The following is an 18,740-nucleotide window of genomic DNA, read 5'->3' on the forward strand; positions in this document are numbered from 1 at the left end:
CATATTGGGTGGAGTGTGATAGTGGCTGTGAAATGTGAAACCATTTCAGAATTGAAGATCCAAGAACATCAAATCATGTAGAGGTGTGGTCTCGTAAAGTGAGTGATGTCTTGCCAACAGTTAAGGAGCAAACCTAGGTAGGGACCTGTGTTCCCCTCCACCTCAGATGAGAAGATATGGTTTCACATTTCACGACCACTATCATGCTCCACCCAGTATGTAGTTCACTTAATTAAAATTCAATTTGTACCAAGTGATATGAATGTAGTTCACTCAGTTTAACTTGTGAAATATGTTCACAGATGGTCATGAGATAGCATTCGAAACATGCTGGCCCCGGGGCCCAGCACCAGTTCTTTGTCAGTTGTTTGTTATGGCATCAGGCTGGCAGTTTCAAATATTTACAGGCCCTTGTGGCCTTCAGTAAATTATCTGACAAGATTTGTTTTCATCTGGAATCATTCCCATAATTTGTTCTTTATTAGTTTTCAGGAATCATGCATGATCTATCATGTTGCGTTAACTTACAGTTTCATTTCCTAATGATTTCAGTGCTTTGTGCATGGGAATGACAAATAAAAAAATTATCTGTGCCATAGCTCTCGCTAATTGATTTTGTAGCATAACAAAATGGGCCTGCTGATTTCATTCACATCCTGTGGGTTTTTCAGCCGTTTTTAAACATTTACGTCATCAGGGGATCAGACAATGATGTCCCGCCATACAGCCTTTCTGACACAATGTCATCGACAAGATCGCTGAATGTGGTAACAAAATCATGTCTGCAGACCCTTGTTTAGGTGGAGAAAAGTTGTTTTTACAGATGAGTCCAGGTTTAATATTTCCCATAGTGATGGACATCAACGTTCCTATAGATGCACAGGAGAATGCTATGCACAGGCCTGCGTCTTGGAGAGGAAACGCTTTGGTGGTGGTGGTTCAGTGATGATTTGGGGTGGAATAACAGCACGCCAAAGAACTTCTTTGGTGACTGTTCAGGGACACTTAACTGGTGAGGGCTACAGGGATCAGATTCTTTGACCTGTGGCAATTCCTTTTCTGCAGCTTTATGATCCTGGGTTTACATTCCAAAAGGAGAATGCCTGCCTTCATATGTCAGGGGTTGCTTTCCTGCAACACCACAACATTGACTTACTGCCTTGGATCTCTCCCCGATAGATCATGTTTGGGACAAAATGGACTGATGTCCATGCTATCTTTCGCATCTGCCAGAGGTTTGATTGTTTTACACAATCAAAGAGGTAGATCAAATAGACATTATATAAACAATGATGATGAGATGACATCAGGGGTGGCTTTTGCAATGTTCCTGGCACTGGGGAGACATACACCTTGATCTCTATTAACCTCTGGGGTTAATCTCCTGATGTTGATGGCTCGTCTTATTAATGAAGTCAACATCGACTGGAGAGAACAAGTAATACTCGGTGCACGGCCAGAAAACCCTAGCATAGCCCAAGCTGAAGCTGACCAGTTTGGACAATGTTGCCCTGAGCAACAAAAGGTGACACAGGAGTCAAACACAACCAGACCAGAGAGAGCCTGGAGTAAGCCCACTTACCTAAAAGACTATGTTTGCATTAAAGCTAATTTGTGATATGTAACATTTTTACAAACAGCTCTTCATGGAAAGACAAGAAACAAGCATAAACTCTTTTAATTAAGAACAGTAAAGTTTATTTGTAGTTAACCAATAAAATCATGTCTTCACATTTTATTTATTTAAGGATTGATCAATTTTGACATTTACCTTTCATGAACATATTTTACATAGAGTGGATATTCTGAAAATATGTGTTAAGTTAATTTTGAAAAAAAAGAAGTAATTTCAAATGGTTTTAATTAACAAAGAATTTGTATATTATTTTGATGATAGCTATCATCTCTTGAAGAAAGTGAGATGTGTAAGAGTGAATATATTATGAGTGCTTCTCATGCACTAATTATGATACTACCTCTCACTCTGTATCCAAGGGCAGATGATGGATGTACAACTACCTCCCCAAAATATGCATCTGTTGTGCAGCTTGAATACCCAACATTACTAGAAAAATAACATATATCCCACCTCACAGTAACAATTGCAGGGACTGAAAATAAGTCTTCCCCATGGGAGTGTTCTTCCTCAAAGCAGAATTCCTGGCATTGTATAGATTCTCTAGGCCATTAGGAGTGAAGAACTAGGAGCACTGTTATTTAGTAAACGACATAGCTGTTGTTGTCTCTGGATCCAAAGGAGCTTAGAAGCCATGCAGACATGTAGTAGACTAAAGAACTCCCTGCCTTGTGAATCTTGAAGATTGTGGATTAACCTGATTCAACAGATCTGCCACATTTCTTCTAATAAAGAGGTTAAAGCAGCAGTTCAAAAAGTAAGTACAGGGCCTCAAATAAGCACCAGGTACATTCTTTATGAATGTATCTTCCCCTGATCCAAGACGATTTATTAATTCATGTTCAAAACTTTGAGGAAAGGTTCACTTAAACGTTAAACTTTGGTACACCTAGTAAGTGCAATAAGCACCAGGGCCTAGATTTTCGAAGCTCTCTTAGCGCTAAGATAGTCGTAAGTGCCATTCATTAACATTCATTTACGACTATCTTAGCGCTAAGAGACCTTCGAAAATCTAGGTCCAGGTCTCCAATAAACGCCAGGCTTCCAATAAGCACCAGGTCTGAAAAGACAAGCACCAAGCTGCAAATTAGATGAAAACAGCTAGTGCAAGTGAAGGGACCTGTCAGTATATTGTAATGTGTATTCATATGAAGCACACCATATGAATTGGGTGTTAGTGGTGCATATGGAGCTGCATAATGGTAATGTGACAGCTTCCTGAAACAGTCCAGTTAGCTTCATCATGGATGTCCTCTGCTTGAGGAACAACTGTTCCTGCATCTCCCTAGGTATGGTAAGTCTTGATAAGGGGGAGAGTAGGAGTTAATAGTAGACTGATGATGTAACAGCAGCTGGTAACAAAATTATTTCTGTCATTTTGTCAGCAGCTTACAAGATTCATAAGAATTTTATTTATTTAGTTCAGATTTCCTATCTACTGGAACAAATTAAAGAGGCATCTGACTTTGTGTGCTTGCCATTAGGTGCCTGACTCTGAAGGTGTAGGCAGAGACCATATAATAGAGGGACGGTCCTCTCCAACAATTTATCATTAGCCATCAGCATTACGGCCTGGCATGTAACTGATACACATCGACACCCTGCTGCTAACTTCCTGCTACCAGTACATAGGATCAACAGATGCACAGACATTCACAAACAAACACTCCATTAACCATGTAAACAATACTCCGTAAAAATCAAGACTGAGAATTAAATCCATTAGCTGAATTTCACCGGCTGCAATTGACAGCCAAACATTGCATGAACAGCTAACAGATTACAGTGAGTGAGTGAGTGAGTTCAGTTTTACGCAGCACTCAGCAATATTCCAGCAATATGGTGACGGTCTGTAAACAATTGAGTCTGGACCAGACAATCCAGTGATCAACAACAGAGGCATCAATCTGCGCAATTGGGAACTGATGTCAGTCAGTGAGCCTGACCACCCGATTCTGTTAGTTGCCTCTTTCGACAAGCATAGTCGCCTTTTATGGCAAGCATGGGTTGCTGAAGGCCTATTCTACCCCAGAACCGTCATGGGTCACTTCTCTGATGAGATGAGCATAAAAGACAAACTCATAAGTTACAAGTTGTTACTTCAAAACACAACGCTACTCACATGGTCGAATCTTAATTTGAGGTGTGATGATATTTGGTGAAGAGTTACTGTAGCTAATAGGTGATGGTGCCCTCCTCAACTTTGGACTTGCTGATGGTGACAGGTTAGGTGAAGGACCTTGAGAATGACTTTTTCCATATTTGACACAATCTAACGGTGAAGGTATACGGACTGGCGAGGAGGAAGCTGGACGTCGAACAGGGCTACCGCATGGGGACAGTGTAAGAGCATCAAGATTAGATGATGAGTCAGTCACCTTGCATGGACTTGATACCCGCCTCTTTGGACTACTCGGAGTGTCATTAATACTGTGCACAAGTGAAGCCTTTCTAGGACTCCCACACAAAGATGGTATTGGGCTGACTCTTGGTGTTCCTGGGGTTAAAGTATCAGAACTTGCTGCAGAGCTGACTGTGTTAGGGCTAGTAATAGGGGCAGCAATCAAATTTTCTGTAAGCACCATTCCACAAACTTTTGCTGGTGGGGCAAGTTTGCCTTCACTGTCACTACTATCACAAGTATCTGGAGTGGATTCTCCAATTTCATAATCGGATAGCAAAATACCTGAGGAAGATGAGTCATCTGTAGTTATTGCAGGCACATCCACAACATCAGAATCACACAGTGTTTCACATGATGCAATTGGTGCCAATTTACATTTTGGCAGACTCAGATAGTTGGCAAGTTCTGATCTGCTGTCATCACTCTCTAGTGATTCACTTCTATCATCTGAAACAAAGAACAATGATTGTGTTTCACATTTTAGAACGAAAACAATAGAGTTAAAATCCAGAAAATGTTTTTTTGTCAACAAATATAATTCTACAAACTTTACTTTTATAAGATGTATACACTGGACAACAATAACAAGATGGGTGCCTTTAACATAGATGCAGTTTTATGTCAAGGTATGCTACTGTAATAGGCTTCGCTGCCCAGTGACAGCTGAAGTTACCTATTCTTTGATTTTGGACCTTGTGTTGTGCATTTTTCATGCGGTGATGATAAATTAGTCAACTTCAAGTGGGCTCTATGAATCAGGGCTGCATGTCACAAAAGCCTCCTAAATTTAGGAGGTCGTAGCCCATACAACTTTGTTTACGACTCCCTTCTGAATTCCTTTACGACTGTTTGACAAAGACGTCATATCCATGTCATACCACGGGGTCGTAAATTCATGTCGTACATTGTTTAAGAGGTACTTTGTTGCATAGCAACGCATACAGTGAGACCAAACAGGCACCTGTAAATCTTGTTATTTTCAAAGTCTTCCAAAATGGAAACACATTTTCAGTAACAATGCAAATGTCATGTTTTCAATTGAAAGTACAGGTTATCTTATCATAATAATTGGATTCTCAGACTAAATTCCATTGAAAATTACAAAAAAATGTATAAATAATTTCCATCAATACTATTTTATGTATAAGGTTTGAACTAATCGCTGTCCATTAACCTGTTCATATAAAACTGCAATATTAGTAATATTACAGTATTATCATGGCAGGGGACCAGAAACAGACTTCACACATAGCACCTATGTGAGGATTTGAACTTGTGGATTTTACTGCTTTAACCACCAGGCTACCCCACTGTCCTGTAATAAAGAAATCCTAATGGTTCTAGCTTAGTTGGTTTAAAGAAATAATCACTGAAAGTGTAATTGTTCCACCTCCTTTTGTTGGAAATCTAAGGATTTGTTTGTATCAATTCCAGATTTAGAAAATACTGCCTTACAATACATCAAAAGTACTACATGTATTCATAAATTACTGCTCCAGTGGTTGGTAAGAAATTTGTTCTTAATGACCCTCCCTTTCAGTGCTCCAAATATACTGAAAGCCATTAAAAGCATAATTTGACATTCATACTTTCTTTAAACATGCAAATGTCAACATATATAGATGTGCGGGTATGTGGATAATTTAATTGGAAAAGGTCCAATCAACAATGTCAGTGACACAACAATGATATCAAACAAAGGAGGGGTCACTTGCAGACAATATTGTGCATGTCCACCGTGCCCTGCAAGACAATCTCCGGGGATATTGGAAGACACACATTTCTCAGAAACAGCTGTGGGATGGTCTGCCAGTGATGTTGAAAGGTCAGTGTCAATTCACCCCTTCCAAAATGACCATGTTCAAAAACAGTTTTTCTCGACATCGATAAAGCCATTGAAGTCCATCTGCAAAGGGTCAATCGTGGCTTTTTCTCAAAGTGAGTTTCACAATTCCTTGTGTTTTTTTATAGGGCCTGGGTGCAGGTAATGCGCGTGTACAATGTTTTTCATGAATGTGATTATTTTTATGAGAAATGTTAAAGGTTAAGTTTTAAGCATGAAAGTTCATAAAAGTGGAAGTCTCTGGGACTCAAACTTGAAATGTGCAGGAATGTCGGCCTTTTATCCCTACATCCTCTGTACTGCAGGTATAAAATCTTCAATAGAAGTTTTGTAAGTTCCAGGCCAACAAATACCCATGGCTTTAATAGCTTTCAGTATATCATTCGCTAAAGCATGTCAAGTCAAGTCATGTGCCAACCCAAACCACCCAAATGAAAATTTAGTCCTTTCTCTATACAAAGTCAGAGTTTTAAATTAGGTGGAATATGCCCTGTTGTGTGATCCTTATCCAATGCTCTTCTGAGCAAAATAACGTCAATTAGATATATTGGAAATCTCACCATTTTTATGAAACCATGGTATCACGCATTCAGTGTGTATGTTCTGAAATCCATATGGCACATATTCACTTTAGTCTTCAAATGATTTTCATTTTTTTAGCCAATCGCCAATGATCATTCAAAAACATTGCCAATACCTTTGAATCATTTCAAATGTTCTCGAATTGCTGGCTTTGTGTTTTGAAAATTAGGTACCTCACCCAGGTGGGAACAATTTACTAGCATCTGGTATTTACTTTCATGTGATGTGATAAAAATATTGTTGCATAATGTATTTCTTAAATGTATATGCAGACATTTTGGGCAGTATTTGTTTCAGTCTTGGAACTGTCTCAGGTTCTGCAAAGGTGCCCATAGGTTATAAACCATTTACAGTTCATTCCACTAATATCTTCAAATGCTTCTACCATTATAACGTAATTATGAAGGGATACAGCCCACTGGGCCTAAACTTCACACTTGGAAAAAAAAAAGAACACTTAACCTCAGTAAGGTCTGGCCAAATGGTTTTGTCCTGTGAGTTCAAGCTTTGGATGGTTGTAAAGGACAAAAAACACTCAAACAAAATCCACATCGAAATAAAAATTAAAAATCACCAATACAGTATCATCTTTCTCAGATATATTTGCATGATAATTCATTTTCACTTCAAATATCAAAAATTCTGTACAGACCCTGATCAGTCCAGTCCATGGTGGGACCCTCATCATACCATGATGAAGCCACATTGTTATTAGTACCTCTGTCTTCACTCAAATCATTAGCAAGTTTGATTCAAGAAATTCAACAGCTATTCCACTTATACCAGTAGAACTGTCACTTCACATACACCAGTGACGTTTATCTTTCATTCTCCTCCTGATGACACTTGTTGAACTCAGGGTCAAGCTGCATTAGTCAAGTCTTTGAAGGTAATCTCTCACCATTCTCAACCCGTGAAGGTCCCGGGGTAGAATAGGCCTTTAGCAACCCATGCATGCCATAAAAGGAGACTATGCTCGTCGTAAGAGGCAACTAACGGGATCGGGTGGTCAGGCTTGCTGACTTGGTTGGGACATGTCATCAGTTCTCAATTGCATAGATCAATGCCTATGTTGTTGATCACTGGATTGTCTGGTCCAGACTCAATTGTTTACAGACCGTCACCATATAGCTGGAATATTGCTGAGTGCTGCGTAAAACTAAACTCACTCACTCACCATTCTCAAGCACAATGCAAGGTCATCAGGGAAACACTGCAACCGTACATCTTGCAGTAATTGCAGTTCTGTGGCTTTTTGCTGTTCAGGAGGTTCGACTGCCCCATCAGAATCCTCCATGGTTTTCGTTACAAGTTCATCCCAGCTGGTACATTCAACTGGATCTACTGTCTTCAGATCTGATACCAAAGCAGTAGTAGAGAATGTCGACTTCAATTCCACTGTGTCATCAGTTACTTGGTTGGACCATTTATGGTGTGGCAATGACAGGAAGGGTAGGCCAAGTTTCCAGCATGAGTTCTCACTCAGTTCTGAGTTTTCATTTGTATAACATCAATGGTTGGAATGTCCTGCATGTCCATATAGTGCCACTGTGTGACATGTCAGGGTCTGTATCTCTGATATCATACTACTGATGAACACTTCATGTCAACATGACTCAGATTTGAACCATGTCAACACTGTTGTGGAGTCCCACCAAAGAAATACGCTGGCAATTGGAAGGATAATTTCTTTCTGGAGCACACTTGTAAGTTGTGCACCTGTCAAAGCTGCACATAATTCAAGCCTTGGAATTGACTGTTGACATTTTGGTGCCACTCTGAAGTGAGACTGAACAAAACTCTCTCCATCTTCAGCTTCAGTTTCTTCCAGCTATGTTCAGCACACTCTGGAGGCATGCTCTGTGATCACTCATGTTCCCTGAGTGCAAAAGTAGCCCAAAAAGGAGTTGTTCCAAAAGAAGGTTTATCACACTGATAAACATCTGGGTCTCTATCACCTTCTAGATCATGCCATATCGACCTCAGGAGAGGTCCTTGTCTAGCAATCTCACTTGGTGGAACATACCTTTCGTATCCCCTGGGATTACCTCTGTTGAAACCTCATTAAAACACCAAGTAGAGATGATCCAAGCTGGGGACACAAGTCTGTCTTTATAATTGTTTGAGACGGTGTGGGATGTACCAGGAGCTGCTTCTACCTTCTGCTTTGTCGTAACAAATCAGTTTTACAGATCCTCTATCAACTAAGTTGTGGATAAGTTGATTGTGCACTTTTCCTAAATGATTTCTAAAACGTTTCTCAGAATTGGCAGCATTAACATTGACAGTTGGGAACCTATGAAATTGTGTGAAACTGCATACTCTCCTTCACTCAAAGTAAGGGTGTGGCATACCTCATTACTCTATCAACATCAATCCCCTCAGTTTCACTACCAAAGGTTTGTATTGCCTTTTCATCTGTCTTTAGTAATGTAAGGCAGGTCATCCATGACTTTTCCATAACTTTTTAACATCTTGGTAGAAGTCACTGAAACTGGATTTTTGGGTAAAAAAGAATATATGTTGATCCATCTGGCAGGTTGAGTGTTCTTGACCATGTGGAGACCATGCGAGTTTGGTATGAACTGCTGGTGGTGATGCAGGTGGTCCAAACATAACTGGCTGATCAGTCACTATCAGCACAGTACAGTCTGACCCTATAAAGATTACAGACTTCACTTTGTCGATATCTGAAGACGAGACCATCTGCACCAAAGATTCTTAGTGTATTCTGAAAGGGCACTTAACAGAGAATCACAAACATTGATTTGGGGAGACTTCAAGGTCAACAGATAAACCTTCACATATAAATCGCTCGTCTGATTGTGGACAACAGGATCTTGTGCCTAGCTGCCTCACATGTGGAGCCGTAAGCATCGTCCTTTGAGACCCATCATCCAGAATGGCATGAGTATCCGAACAACCGTAATTTGGTCCATAAGTGTAACTTCTACAATCATCAGCATTGCCAAGTATGGCCTTGACAGCTGATCAGTGTAAGCAGGAGGTTGGTCCACCCATGAACAGAACACTGTTTGACTGTTGGCATCATGAAGAATTGCAAGGTGAAGTTCACTGCACATATGACATGGTTTCTGCAAATTACAGTCTTCTATATAATGTTGTTCTGCATCTCCCGTTCAGCTATTTTAAAGATTTTCCCATTCATTTTCTTTATCTCAAGGCAAAGATTGAGAAAATGATCCAAGGACTTGCACTTTGGACAATAACCCCAAACAATAAAAAATACAGCTGACAGCATTACTAACCAGTTGTTTAGCTCGACTCTTGATTTGCAGCCAGTCACTGAAACTAATAAAGTTGTAGCATTCATGAATGCCAAGTTTCCAACAATGTTCGGTAAATCTGTCTGTCATACTAGGTGCAAGATTGCTTAGCAGATTATAAACATGAGATCTACAATTCAGTTCTGATCTATACACACCTTCAAATAATCTTAGCATTCCAACAAGTGACTGGAATGCTAATGCTTGGTTGTCAAAACCTTCACTGTCACCAAGGTGAATGGCTGGCAAGGCCAGGATCGTGCCAAATTCACTCTCTGTGAGTTGCCAGGGTTGGCCATACTTTTCCTGGTGAGCTTGTACAGCCGTTGTTTAGGGGCTAGTTTCCCATGTGTATCTTCAGCCGACTTCTTAGCATTTCCTAACTGATCCATCAAAACATGGTATTTGTGTGTTTAATCCAAATAAGGGCGGATGTTGACCAGATGCTGTAAAGCATCGTCAGTTTGATGCCACATTTTTGTCCATTGATATATTGGCATGGCAGAATTAGGCATGACAGAATTAGGCATGGCAATGTGATTAGGGTGAAGGAGTGAGTTTTACACCACATTCAGCAATATTCCAGCTATATGGTGGTAGTCTGCAAATAATCGAGTCTGGACCAGACAATCCAGTGAACAACAACAGTGACGACCTAATCTTGCGACATACATAATCGCCTTTTATGGCAAGCATGGCTTGTTGAAGGCCTATTCTACTCTGGACCTTCGCAGGTGCAATGTGATCAGGTGTTATAGGGTTAGCATCATAATCACTAATCATAATGGCAATGTAGGGTAGGTTGGGAAGGCATGGCATGTGTACTTGTCTTTGCTGTTTGTGGCACCTGTCTAATCAGTTACATTAACAATAACAGTGTTTACATGTCATTTTCAAACTTACAAAAGTCTCACAAAGTCTGGTTTCTAGTTCGGTCACCTGACATTGGGGATATCCCGAGATCACACTCTTGCAAAGGCAAACTAGTAGACTTGTGCACAAACGTGGTGCTTTAAAATGGATATTTTTGTTTGATGATATCAGAGCTGAGTTCTGCTTTAAGAAGTTTTCTCTCAGCCACACGAATATTTCTCTGTCCTTTAATGTCTCTGAGCTGCTGCTGCTCAAATAGTTGAGCAACCTGCCTTTCCACCTTCTCAGTCTGTCTGATTAATATCTCTGACTCCATACCTAATTGCATTCAAGTTGAATATGCCTCATCTTCAAGTTTCTTTATTTCAGCATCAATCAGTTTATCGTCTATGCTGCCGATCACTCATCTGTGCCGAATTGACAAATGTTGTGACTGAAAATATTTAGATACATGGGAATGTCTACTGGGATTGACTTTTGAGATCAGGGTAACAATACTGACCTCTAATGGTGACCTGTTTAAGTATTTGGGCAAAATATAATCAGAAAGATCTCAGAGGTTGCCTCTCCTGTGACAAAAACCGAGCATCTCTCTGGCTGGATGACGAGATACATTACAATCATTCTTACCAACAATGGCACCATAACAATGTAAGTCTGTAGTTGATATCTGCAACCATGAAAAATCTATCAGTCAAGTGGTTATCAAAAAGTCGAAAATCAAAACATGTGCTCAGAATATTACCCCACACTGCCTCAGTACAGGAAAGTGGAATGTCCTCAGTTAAATGGGGAAGTCACAGATAAATTGAAATCGGGGCATAAGGATGCTTCTCTACAGAACCGAATGGAGTTTGCTGGTACACTGGGAGCACAGAGGGGACAAAAAGATGATAATGATTCCTGTCCAAATGGGATGAGGAAGGTAATGCTGGAATAGTATATGATCTAGCATCTAGCAGTCCATGTGTAGTAGACTGATTTTTCTCCACAAATTCCGTCGAAGTGCATCATGTTACACTGGAATAATGTAAAAAAAAATAATGGAGAGGAGTGAAATTGATAACATGTAATTCCAGCATGTGAGCTGTGGTGGCAAAGGCTAATAGGAATGCTGTTTTAAATGTTAAAAAGGTTACAGGTACAGGTCCCAGGGTTTCATAATGCACTTTAATGAGTGCTTGGAAAAAAAAGACCAAAATATTAAGGGCAAGGAGAGATCCTTAAGATGGAAGGACCGGACTCATCTGTGTAAGGAGATTTCAGAACCAGTGTGTAGACCTGATGAATTGTAGATGGAGGCAATAGGAGAGGAGACACTTTCAAATCCAGGTCGACTGACCTGTACAGGTTGATCGACCACTGGATGAATATGAAAATGCAGTAGGAGAGAATGCGATCCGTATCATGAGACAATGGTCCAGATCCAGTAGAATATGGCACAACTGGGCATCAAAGGAAGCTCCAAGAAACTTGATATGAACAGTCGGAACAAGTTCTGACTTTTCAGTATGAATAAGGATACCCAAATGTTTGAATATATGGATGATGAAGTGAGTACATTTGATCAGTATCATCCAAGTCCAAGGAATTGTGAATGTGCAATGTGACTTAGATGCAGAATTGATTCATTACCACCATGAAAAGCCAGGTGCGATGGCGATCCTGAAGGGAACAACGCAAGATCTAAAATGACAACTGTTCACAGTAAAGAAGAGATATTTAATAGACGATGATGTATCGAAATGTGTACGCATCCTTGAGATCAAGACTGGTAAATCTGGTGCCTGCACATATGAGTTTTCTGACATTGTGAAGTGTGAAGGCCTGCATATAAACTGTATGCCTTGAATCTTCAAATCTATGACCATTCTCTGGTGTGTCTTGTTGGTACAAGGAAGGGGGTGGGAGAGAAGATCCCCTTCTTCAACGAAGTGTAGGTCTGGAAGAGCGAGACTAAGCTAGGAGAGCAGAGGCCAGTTGCTGATTGACATTCCTAAAGACCTGAGTATCTTCTGTAGTTATGGCCTGGTTGCATTTACCATTAAACAAGGAAGAAGATCACTAAGGCTGTTGGAACAGTGCATCCTTTGCCAAGTCAGAAATATTCCAAGCACCAGTTACCATACCTACCCTTTCCAGAGCAAGTAGATGACCCATGATATTCACTTGTGTAGAAATGACATATGTGACAGTCTGATACATGACGTCCAAGAATGAGTGGGCTTAGGCAGCCTCCTAAGCCGGCATGAACATTGTTGTGTCTCATTTAATCACTGAGTAGTTCTAGAATACTGGAGGAAGCAGTTGCTGTGCACCCACTGCAAATTAATTTATTCATGACAATATATCAGTAGACAAATGCACTGCCAGAAATATGTCCTTAAACTCCCTTTGAGCCATAGGTATTTTATAAGCCATCAACCAACCTGGGATCCAGAGAAGTAAAATCCTTATCCTATAAGGAGTACCTGAAGGAGACATACGGTCATGGATGATGTGCGACTGCCTTCAGTAGTCTTGGGTAATTACTGGACATTGGCAACCTTGCAAATTGTTTCATTATATGAATTCAAGGCTGAGCAAACTACTGCAGGAATGTGGTAGGGATAGCTTGGGGGCTCTTCAAGGTACAAGCAGCCCTGAGTAGCCCAGTTCAGGCAGTAAGTAAAAGCCATAGAAACCACACGTACTGTACATGGTGTCAATTCATAGAGGAAGGCCACTTTTATTCATGTATGCCCAACTGGAAATGAAATCCATGGCCTCAGTGTCTATGCACAGAATGATGAGAATATGTTCATGGAGTGAAACTTGTGCATCTGCAACTGGATAAATTTCCTGTGGATCAGAGTCAGAGATGTCTGGGAAAATCGGTTTAAGATGTGGATTATCAAGGTCAACATGCAGATGCTGGGATGGGTAGTCCAGAGCCATGGTGCCCAACAGTTTCATAGCAGGGTCTTAATGAAAAGGACTGCATGACAAAAGGGCCCCAAAATGGAAAAGTCAATGGGACACAAGGAAGTCAAAAGGGCATCTGTTTCAACAAATACAGGACAAATCTCATGGACAATAACTTCTTGAATTTACTTCTCACAACATTTTGGGTCTTGTTCTAGCCCCATCATCAGATGGAACTAAACTGTAACTGTTAACTCTGCCCATGACATCACAATGCTATGACAACATAATACAAGTGGACGTGAATGGTTATAGCTAAGAGGGCTAATAGAATGAATACATGTTATTATAAATATATATAATATTGTTGGATTAACTATCAGCTTTTACTTGACTTTTATGTTTGAAGAAGAACTTGTCTATGTTGAATTTCATCACTCTTAATTCCATATATTGAGCCGCACCCTCTCTCTCAAAATGTTCTATGTCAATTTCCTTTTCAATCAGACCAACAAGCTCTGTATGAAGTTGAAATAATTCATTGTACACTTATTCTCAGTTAACCGGGACTGTTGGGGTCTACTATTGTGAAATCATAAAGTCAAATTAATATGATCCATGTTAACATTTTCAGTCAGAGGCATATCTGAAGCGTACTCCTGTAAAATATCCACACTCGGGAAGAAACAGTTTTTTCATTACCAACGCCTGAACATGTGTACTCCATTTCTGCTTTGTAATTTACGTTACAGTGCCTAATTACAAAAACTTGATACATAACTTAATTTAAAATTGTGAGATCTTCGGTATATCATGGAAACAAACTTTTACATATTTTCATCTAACTATGGAGCGTAATCAATATTCTTAAAATCAGAAAATTAAAAAATCGGAGTAATTTACAAAGTGATATACTTATTCTCAAATATAAATTTCCCACATAAGTAAAATATCAAATGTCACTTCTAATTTAAAGAACTGTTTAATTACATTTGAATGATCTTTTTCGAATTGTTGAATCCTCTAAATCTTACACAACTGACAATAGCATATACATTGGAGTTTGCAATTACCCAGGATTAGGTCATTTACTATTCTTACATTGTTTCAACTCCGGCAATCAAATTCAACCACATAATTCAACTCGTATTTCAGTCAAAAAACTTTTAATAAATCTTTCAAATGATTCTCAAACGCAACACAAACAGCTTTTGAATCATCAGTTTTGATAATTAAATGAATAAAATTTCAGTTCTTTTGATTTTCGGCTTCAGTGTTGTTTTTTGTGACATTAATTTGGTTATCTCTCTGTTCGCCTTTGATACTGCTCTGCTAACTCTTTTTCTAGTTCTGTTCTTGGAAGGTAACTGTGGCAACTTCACTACCATGGGAGTAACAGTTGTTGTACTGGATACACCGTTGTCATCCTCTACTACGTCACATGTGGTTTGACTTTCGCTTTGATCTTGATTTGATGCCACAGGAACAACATTTTGATCAATGTCATTTTAAAATTTTTTCACCTTTTGCCTGTATTTAGCCACATTCTTTCTTATTCTAATCCTTCTTTTGTTTTTATCAGCTCTACTCAGATTTGCTGTTGGTACATAGTATCCTTTAACATGCTCTGTTTCCATTTTGAGATATACTGCTCCCAATTTTGCCTTTTTTCTTTCTCTGTAGTCATGCTGCTTTTGAGCCGCAGTTTTCGTCATGGCATCTGTACGTAAAAGAGCATTTTAATATTATATGATTTAATGATTTATGAATATGGTTTTTCTTTTAACTATTTCAGTATTATTGTCATCATTGGGTATGATTAGGTAATTAACGTTACCATCACTAATGTGCTGACCAACATTCATAAATGAATTCATTCAAGTAAGGAATAATTCCAACATAATAAGTCCGCAACGTATTATACTTTTGACAAGTAAATTTGACATTAAAATGTAACATACTGACACTTTCTTACATAAACAGACACTTTTTTTAAACATCACACATAAACTATCACAAATACAATACGTTGTTCAGTGACATAACCCTTGCATTATCCATGCTAAACAGTCATATTTTATGTGAGATATCACGTGTCTAAATGCTTAAAAAGCAAATAAATTATTTCCCAAAGACGCCATTTCGATCACATTAAATGGATGTAATTTACGTTACCATTATGTATCTTACGTTACTTATCTATAAAGGGACATTACTCTGATCAACGTCATTCAAATATCAAACCTTACTTTCACTTTGAACGTTCAGTAATTTGAGACATGAAAACCCGATGCTACAATGAAAAGTCAGATATTTTTTATCTAAAATATGTCAGTTGAAGTATTACTTACCAAACTTGCTTCAAGACAATCGTTGATAGCACGTATTTCCTCTCTTCCCAGAATATTTACTACTTTAATCACCTGGAAAAACTGCTGTGGCCTGCAATGACTGGCATATCTTTGGGGGTTACACCTTTACTTCCAGGCCATTTCCTAAATACGGTGGTAACGTAAGTTACAGTAACGTAAATTATTTCTGGTAATGAAGAAAATGTTGCCATATGGTATGAACACTCAATACATGGTTAGGGCCCATGGCTAACATCATTCCACCTGGCTCCAAGTATATCAAGTCGAATACAGCTGACAGAAGGCTAGGTTTTGAGCTATAACAGTAACGTATGATTACATCCTTAAAAAATCGGTACTTATGAAGAATATATCTGTCCACGTTGGAGGAAAACTTGATGTTGATTAAGCTAATTGTTTGAAACTAATAAAAACATATCATTTGACCCATTGAGAAATGGTGTCTTTATTGATTTTGGTGATGGTTTATCACAAGAACAGATAGAAACAAACAGAGGGTAACGTAAATTACCCAGTCCCTACCAACAAAATATAAATGCATTTTATGTTTCATTCATGCAAAAATATGGACAAAGTAATATTTGCAAAAGAAACCACATATATGTAGTTGAATTTATGCTTATTACTTTAAGGAAAAGTATCTTGGTGTAAGTTTTATGCAATTTCATTTGTATTTGGTCTCTACTGCCGACATTAGAAAAATGGCGTCAATGAACCATATAAATTTGTCTGACGCTTCAAATTGTTTTACTGCAAAGCGTTTGATGCTTGAAAATGATTGTAGATGCTATTATTTGAAATATCTGTACATGAAAATTTGTATTTATGCTCAAATTTTAAAGTACAGCCAGTTATAAAGTAGGCAACAGCAATAGTCCCTCTTAACTGAGAATGCGTGTGTAACTGTCGAGCCATTCCTTGTACAAAGTTCTAACATTTGTCATAGTTGCTCTGTAAATGATGCTGTTCTCAATTGTCTTACTTATCTTGTCAAATTTCTTCCTTGAACTTCTAAAACTGCTGCTTTTCTTCTGCTTCACATTAACCAAATAGGGCTGACCTTTTTCAGTTGGATTTCTTTTTCTTTTAACATCACTTATGTTGTACCCATATAATGTTAATGCTGTTTGTGTTGAAACAAAAAAAGAAGAATTCTTCTAGGTTGAGTTCATTTACTTCTTGGGGTTCAAACATGGAAGTTTCATTGTTTTCAATTCCATCTTTGTTTTGTTCAAGATATAGCAATTCCTAACAGATTAAATGAAACAAAATAAAGGGTGATTTTGATTAAATAACTCCAACAAAAATACCACAGAAAAATGATAGAAATTAGACTTACTAAAAACCCAATGAAACTGAATTACCTGACGACAAATTACAAATGACAAAGTTTCAAAATTTCCTTTATAACACTAAATGAAAGATAAAGACATCTAATAAGTATTTGAAACTGATTTCCTACCATTACTTTGGGCAATATGGTCCTCCACTTGCAATCTCAGGGTGCTGCATCAACAAACAAGCACGTCGTCCAAACCAAAATAAACTAGAGCAACCCACCCCTGGATAAAGAGTTACCAGCCATTTGATATAAAGTCTAACAGAAATTAAGTAGAAACTGACAAATGTAGGATCTAATCCAGATGTGAAACACAAAACTTTTGTAAATTGATATTTTACAAAGTGAAAGACTTTAGATAAATTAAACTAAAACTAAAACAGAAAATCTAATTTACAGATTATAAAATAAAACAACTTGACCATTACACTTATTATATAAAATTGTCGATTGATTTAGATATGTACAGAGACTTTCTTATAAATGTATAGAATGTAATGTAATTCTAATAGCAGGGACAGTCCCACCTGTTCGGTTTATTTGTTTTGCTGACAGATAATCCTGGGTGGGCAATTACCATCTTGTCTTTGATGTACTGACTTTGTATTGGAAAGTCGAATACCGGACAAGTGGGAGCAATATAAAGTTATATCTTTCGAAGGGTTTATAAGTTAAAAAAATAACTGTTAACAACATTTTAATACTGCATTTAATGAACAATGCTCCATAATATGATATTTTTGACATTCATAACAACATATATACACAAATTTCTGAATTAACATTATTTTACAAAATGGTAAACCATATGGTTTCTGACTATCTTTGTGATTTTGCTCCAGGAAATGCTTCTAACAGTAACTACAGTCTTAGGAATAATGAAAATTAGCAGACTATAAGCAAATCTGCTAGCTATGCCAGATACAATTTATCTGTGGAATGAATTACATATAAATGCGAAAAATGCTCCCTCTGATGGACAGTTTATGAATCTAATAAGACCACAGGTTTATATAAACATAATGTTCGATATTAATTTTGGTAGTTGATTCTGTTAAATAATTCACTGACACCTTAGACTGGAATGCAACGACTTAAACAGTGATAAGTATAATTGTTTAATCTCTGATAATGCTTCTTGCTCCTGCTCAAAAGGCCCTGAAGTTGTATTCCACTATTTTTTTCATGTGACCTCAATATGATAGCATTCAATACAAATCCTATTTCTCTGCTTGAGGGATGTGCTATTTGGTAATAACACACAGTATGACATCAGACAAATATGGACATCTTATGGTCAGTTGATCAATTTCATTATTACATCAAACTGATTTGATGCATAAAAAGATCTTGCAGTTTCCAACTTGCAGTATCAACTGGCCATGAAACTAAATTGCAACATATGTCATATTTGGGATTTCACTTTCTTAGTAAAGTACAAATTCTAGTACTTTTTTTCGGTTGAGTCCCATCCGGGATTCGAACCCGCACCCTCAGAGT

At 38.2% G+C, this 18,740-nt stretch overlaps 1 protein-coding gene across 2 annotated transcripts in view; it reads right to left on the reverse strand.

The window, feature by feature from the left end:
* LOC137278153 (ras-specific guanine nucleotide-releasing factor 2-like) overlaps positions 1 to 18,740 on the reverse strand; it is an 802,775-nt gene that overhangs the window by 369,661 nt on the left and 414,374 nt on the right. For both annotated transcript variants that reach the window (XM_067810323.1, XM_067810322.1), the window contains one exon: positions 3,759 to 4,487. In XM_067810323.1, the coding sequence (XP_067666424.1) occupies positions 3,759 to 4,487 (729 nt within the window). The remainder of the gene's footprint in view (positions 1 to 3,758; positions 4,488 to 18,740) is intronic.

This window comes from Haliotis asinina, chromosome 3 (genome assembly GCF_037392515.1).
Source record: "Haliotis asinina isolate JCU_RB_2024 chromosome 3, JCU_Hal_asi_v2, whole genome shotgun sequence".
NCBI classification, from domain to species: Eukaryota; Metazoa; Mollusca; class Gastropoda; order Lepetellida; family Haliotidae; genus Haliotis; species Haliotis asinina.